Source organism: Molothrus aeneus, chromosome 7 (genome assembly GCF_037042795.1).
Source record: "Molothrus aeneus isolate 106 chromosome 7, BPBGC_Maene_1.0, whole genome shotgun sequence".
NCBI lineage: Eukaryota > Metazoa > Chordata > Aves > Passeriformes > Icteridae > Molothrus > Molothrus aeneus.
Genome location: NC_089652.1, coordinates 18993747 through 19000080, shown reverse-complemented (window position 1 = coordinate 19000080; position 6334 = coordinate 18993747). Strand labels below are relative to the sequence as shown.

Genomic DNA, 6334 nt, shown 5'->3' with positions numbered 1-6334 from the left:
ACGGCTGCGGGGGCGGTGCTGCGCCCGCCCGGCCGCGGCCCCGCGGGCCGCAGCTCCTCTGCCTCACAGCTCCAGCTCCAGCCCCAGCCTCCAGCCCCAGCTCCATCCCCTGCCCCAGCTCCCGCCCCAGCCGGAATTCAGGGCACGGCTGAAGCAGCAACGCTGCTGGGGACCTGCATCCCCGCCCCAGGCTGGATGTGCCGTGTCCTGGTGTCCTGCCGGGCCGGGCTGGTGGCCCCGCCTCCGACCTGTGGTTTTCCTACAATACGGAAGACATCAAAGCTGGAGCAGGAACAAGCAGGATGCTTTAAATTCCAAAACGTGCTTTCCTTTTCGGAGCTGCTGATTTTAAAACACGCAGGTGTTTTAAAACCTGCTCAGGTGGCAGCGGCGTGGAGCTCCCCAGGCCATGCTGTTCCGGTGCCCGCACTGCCACCATCCATTTCTCGACTTCCCGCGAGCGTCAAAAGCACTTTCCAAAAAGTCAAAATATTGACCAGCCTTCACAAAATAAAAACACTATTTCCCCTATCCAACGAATTTTCATGTGGTAAAACCATCAATTCTATTTCAGTTACCAACATGCAGAATAAGAAGGAATGAATTCTATTGTGAACTTACAGCTATAGCACATTTTCCTTGAACTCTGCACTCAGACTTGTGCTGTAGAGAGTGGAAAGGATGGAGTCTCAGTATTCTGTTTGAGTCTAATTTTCTAATAATTCTATGAGCTAATGTTATCCCACAGCTCAATATTTTAAAAAGAATACTGAAATACTTACAAGTTGTTACTGTGCAGTCCATTCAATCAAATGAAGTTTTGGTTACCTCATCATGACAGATGTTTTAAGTTTCATGAATCTTCCACTTTCACCTCCAATGCTACTTAAATTAATTATTGCATTATTGGCCTTTTGTTTGTAATTAAGAAGAGTTTGCTTTAAATATTTTTGTGCTCACTGATATGGTTATGTGATTTACCCTATGCTGAAATGTTAAAGCACACAATGAAAACCTTGAAATTTCAACTGCCTGTTGTTTATTACTGTTTTGGCTACATTCTCTACAATTTCAGCAGCATTTTAAAGAGACAGTTAACATTTCTTTATATACAATGAAAACAAAATGGCTTGCAACATCAGAAACAAGAGCAACAGTTTAACTGTACAATACTAAATGAAAACCTGTGGTAATACAGCCTCCTCTTTCTGCAACATGGACAAAATTACATATAGGTATTCAGCATCAAGAATGGGATAGTAAAAAGAATAGTGAACAGGAGAGAGATACACTGTTCTGAAAAATAAGTTTCTACCATACAAGGCAGTTAGAAAATGTTTCACATTTTAAAATATCTGTACAAGCCACAAGAAACATTTCCTTGTTGATAGGAACTTCCAGAAATAGAGAATAACCATGAGCAACTTCTACACCTATTATTGATGCGCTCTGCGGGACGAGAACGCAGCGAACGGACTGAAGGAACTGTACTGTAAATTGCCAACACAGATCTGCTGTACATGCCTTGATTGATAACGATTGCCTGTGCTCCATCTCTCGTACAGTTGACTCGCACCTGAAGGAGGTCATTTGACTCTTGTAAAAGTAAAAGCAACGTCATTTAGCAGCAATTAAAAGCGCCTTGAGGGAGACTTAAAAAAAATACAATATCCAATTAGAAAAAGCCATACTTTAAACATTTGTACAGGAATAAGTTGCTGAAATTTAACTGAAAATGTGACATCTGTACAACAATTTACAGTAGAGCTAGAAGGGAATTTATCATTATTCCTGCATAGAACATTATACATGACCTGTTTGCATTTGGTTTCATACTGTTGCTTGCTTTTATTAGAAGCCTGAAAGGTTTCACAAGTTTCAATACCACAGCAAGTATAGTATTTAAAAAAAACCGAATGGATTTCAAAATTAGCAATCTATTTGAGAAGTAAGTACCAGGAATTCCATATCACCCTTCCAATCTAAATTCAGTGGAACACCACAACATTTTTGGAGGTACAAGCCTGAGTAGCCAAATAAAATACTCTAATTTTATTTGAAAAATCTGATGCTGAACATTATCTTTCACCATCTCACATTCCTTACTTTGGTTTTGAAAGATCAATGTCTTTGAAAGATGGCAGCTCATTTACTTCATAACCAGGCACAAAATTTTTCCTGTGTTTTTAAATTTGCTCACTACCCTTTTTTATTTAAATAATGAAAAACTACCCTTCATGTTAGAACTTTCCAGTATCCACCAAATGTACTTTAAAGTATTAAAAAGATTATTTACAATGTTCCCCAGAAAAAAACTAAAAACCTTTTCTTCAGTCTTAAACACAGTATACCTGTTAGTTTGTAACAGGAAGTGTCATCCTTCAATGTTTAACGGTGTTTCTCAGAAGGGCACATTTATTCACAGTCCATGATCCACTCCAATCATACAAATGACACTATGTAGGAGGACTTCAGTCTGAAAACACAGTTATCAAACTTGTCCTGTGTAAAAGCACTCAAATGCTTTCAAGCTCAAGTCTGCATCTGAAAACTAAACAAAGGTATCATCCCATTCCTCAGCTGGAGAAATTTCAGTACGAAATAATGCTTGAAGTAGGTGGTGTAGGGGATGCTGCTAGGCCAGTCATATGCAAGTTTCCTGAAGAATTTGATCTCCTCATATGAGGGAGAAGATAAGGATCATTAGCCAGCTGGTGGACATCAAATCTGTCCTCTTTTCGATATGCTAAACAGCGTCTGATAAAGGCCTAGAAAAGAAATGTAGAAAGTTACAGTAACATTCCAAATACTTATATTTGCTTTCAGGCAAATAGGCAAGTCCTCCTGGATAAACTAGCTTCTAAACAAGTTCTTTTTCTTAAATAATTCAATTCAAATGACCATGTAACATTTTGTTGCTGAGCCCACTGAAGAAATGCAACATCATGGCAGAAAGAAAAAATGTGGCTTCAAATAATCACACTTCAAATACTTATTTCCATGTTTAGGAACTATAATTACAAGTAAAACATTAGCACCTCACCCAATTAGATTTTTGCATGTTTTATGTGAACAGATGAATAAAAACCAGGAGCAAGTGTCAGAGGATTGAAAAAGGAGACCTTTCTACTTTCTCCAATGAGCTTCTAAAACCATTGAGTGGGGAAGAATAGGTGGATGATGCAGAGATAGAATTTCAATGCTTTAGCTGAATTTTGAAAACAAGCATTTCCACATGTGCCATGACAGGGTAGAGCAAAACATGAAGCTGACATTGATGGTTGCCATGCTCAATAGGCATTATGTAAAGAATATTTAGGAAACCACTACCTTGCTGAAACTCTCTTCCCATGAAAAACTCAATCACACCTGCTTAAAATTAACTAATCAATTGAAAAACTCTGTAGCTAAATTCACTATGTCATCCCTACATCTAGGTCCATATGACCTATGCCAATTTTACGCTGAAAGTTTCTGTCAAGTTTTATGTCTAGCACACACAGAACATTTGGTCTCCTGAGAGCCTGGGCTTCAACATTTAATGATAGAAAATCCTTATTATTGCTACAGAACTGATTAGCACATCATTACTTAATTTAGAACTTAATTTAAAAGAATTACATATGTCTTCTTTGATAAATCTGTTCAGCTGTTTGTTCTTTGCTCCAATTAAAATCTGGAGATTAAAGGAGAAAATCTGTGATACAAGTTCCAAAGAATCATACTAGAATTTACTTTTAACATTTGCATATCCAGCATGGACAAGGTACAATATAAAAATTATGCACATCTGCTAGTAGATATTCACATGTTCTTGGATATTACAGATTTTAATCAAATTCTTCACAGTAAATCCTTCAAAACAAATGAACTGTAAACAGTTATTCTCAAGATCCTCAGAGTAACAGTTTGTGTCTGAAATGTTTTTAAAATACTTCACAGTTTTGTGCCACTGCAGCCACACTAGTGTGAAGCAAAGGACACCACTGCACAAAACAGGAAACAGTGAGGAGGATCAAAGGACAGTTACAGTCTGAAAACTAACTAACAATGTCATTTGAGGTTCCATATTTATTTAATCTCCGTGTTTTCCAAATCAGAATTTCAGTTTACAAGCTGTTCTTTTCCAACTGCCAGGCCTATAAATCTGAAAAACAATTTGGATTCTATACAGTCATTGTAAACGGTCTACATTAAGAAGTTAGTCTGAAATTGTTTTATAGCATTTCCACCAGAGAATAATTTCTCCCTCTCTCTCACAGCTATCATGACAATGGTTAATATGAGTGGAGAATACTAGAAGTTTATTTCAGTCGTTCAAACAAACAGACCATGCAAATACATAGAGAATGCAAAAAGTTGCCAATTCTCCATGCTGAACTGCCTACTCCTTCCTAACATCCTCTGTATAAAAACTATTCATGACAAAGAAAGGCAAAGTTAAAAGACACAGATATAAACTCTTACTACGTAAAGGTATCAGGAACATGATGTGTGTTTGTCAATTGCATTCAAGGGATAGTTTTCTCAAATGCCAGTGAAAAACCAACAGCAAACAAAAACCCCAATTCTAACTACAATTCTTCAACCAGTTTTTCATAACTTTAACTGCAACTCTCTCACTAACACTACTTTTAGAAAATATAATTAACAGAAATATACCACCACTTGTAACAGCAAGTTTATGTATCCAAAAGACTTATTTTGTTGTGAAGCTACTGCCTCTAGAAATATATTTCTTTTCCTTTTAATCTTTAGAAGCTGAATCTTAACATTCCTAAATTTTTGGTGTGTCCCAAATCTAAATATGTTTAATTAGTTGCTGAAACTTGAATAAGCATTCTACTATCTTGGCATTTTTTTCTCAAAGAGCATATCTATTGCATCTGGTCATGAATATATCTTTCAAAAATTGGGAGAGTTTTGACAAGCAAGTAACATATAATATTTTCTTCCACTTTCACAGAATTGGATTTGTGTTACAGATGCTCACATCAGTGATCATGTGGGAAACCACCTCAATCTGTTTCTGAATAGCCAGTCTGTGTAGAGGAATTGACACCTTTGTGGCAGAGAACTATTTTGGCAGTCTTATTTCCTGAATCAGCATCAAATTATCTTCTAGATTCCTAATCTCAAAAATTCATGTTTCTAAACTCAGATATAAGTTAATACCCACACACTATGACCTTTCAAAGGGAAGAGTATTAGAGGTCATATCCTTTAGGCACCTGATAGTCAAATACTTCTTCTAGCTGCAGGGAATAAAATCCCCTATTTCCAGAAAGAGTTGCTACTGTTAGCAGCAGCATTTCACAAGAACTTCTAGTAAGACAGCCTGAATGAGACACATAAGGTCCTCTGAGAAAAAGTAAAGCAGACCATTTTTGAGGTGGCCTACTTAAAAACCACTTGCAAATTTCTGGAATATATATATATAGTTTTGCTTTGAAGTACATGATTTTGAGAAGTCCCAGAATAAGACTGCTTAAATAAAAACATCCACATCCTAGCTTCTCAAGTACGTTTTTCTACATAGTTATTATGTCCTACAGCATTCTTGGGTTAACAACAATTTTACAGCTGAATCTTTCAAGATGAATGTTTCACTCAGAGATTATAGTAAAAGTTACCTTGGCTTCATTGCTTACAACAGGTTTGACAGGGAATTGAACTTCTGTGGCTTTTAATATTGTATTTTCTTGTAGGATATCTTGCTGTGATTGATTGTGGCCAAATGGCTGCAAAACAAGCACATGTGAATTTTTTTTCAGGAGATTTATCCAATTACTTTGATTTCATAAATATTTATCCTATAGTAAGTTGTTGCAGTATACAAACTGCCAACTATTCTGCAAATAAAAAAGTTACAGGCAAGATTTTCTAATATTTTGCAAAATCAGTGTACACTGCCAAAAAGTAACACAAATCATTTTCCATGTAGATTCATGTCTTTACAGTCTAGTGAGAATAGGCACCTACACTAAAACTCTTTAGATTTTCTAAAGCTTTCCTTACCTTTCTACCATAAAGGCATTGGAAAAAGATTACTCCAACTGACCACACATCAACCTTATTAGAAATCTTTGGTGGCTCTTTGCCAACTACAAAACACTCTGGAGGCAAGTACCTGGAAAACAAAACAGGCATTTCAGTCTGTAAGTATGGCATCACTAGAACATGCTCAATTATCCAACTGTGCAAACACCTCACCTACACATCTCTGAGCTTCTGACAATCGTACAGCTGCCCTACAATCTGCATTCCAACACCCAGCAACCCACCAAAACTGATATTACAGTTTCTATACAGTTAGCCAGATAGAGGGGTCTAT

General features: G+C 37.1%; 1 protein-coding gene across 3 annotated transcripts in view; it reads right to left on the bottom strand.

The window, feature by feature from the left end:
- Nucleotides 1–1016: 1016 nt before the first annotated feature.
- Nucleotides 1017–6334, bottom strand: part of TLK1 (tousled like kinase 1) — a 68529-nt gene continuing 63211 nt past the window's right edge. For all 3 annotated transcript variants that reach the window (XM_066553249.1, XM_066553248.1, XM_066553250.1), the window contains exons 19-21: nt 6019–6130; nt 5634–5741; nt 1017–2768 (exon numbers count right to left, since the gene is read on the bottom strand). In XM_066553249.1, the coding sequence (XP_066409346.1) occupies nt 2592–2768; nt 5634–5741; nt 6019–6130 (397 nt within the window). In that variant the 3' untranslated portion in view covers nt 1017–2591. The remainder of the gene's footprint in view (nt 2769–5633; nt 5742–6018; nt 6131–6334) is intronic.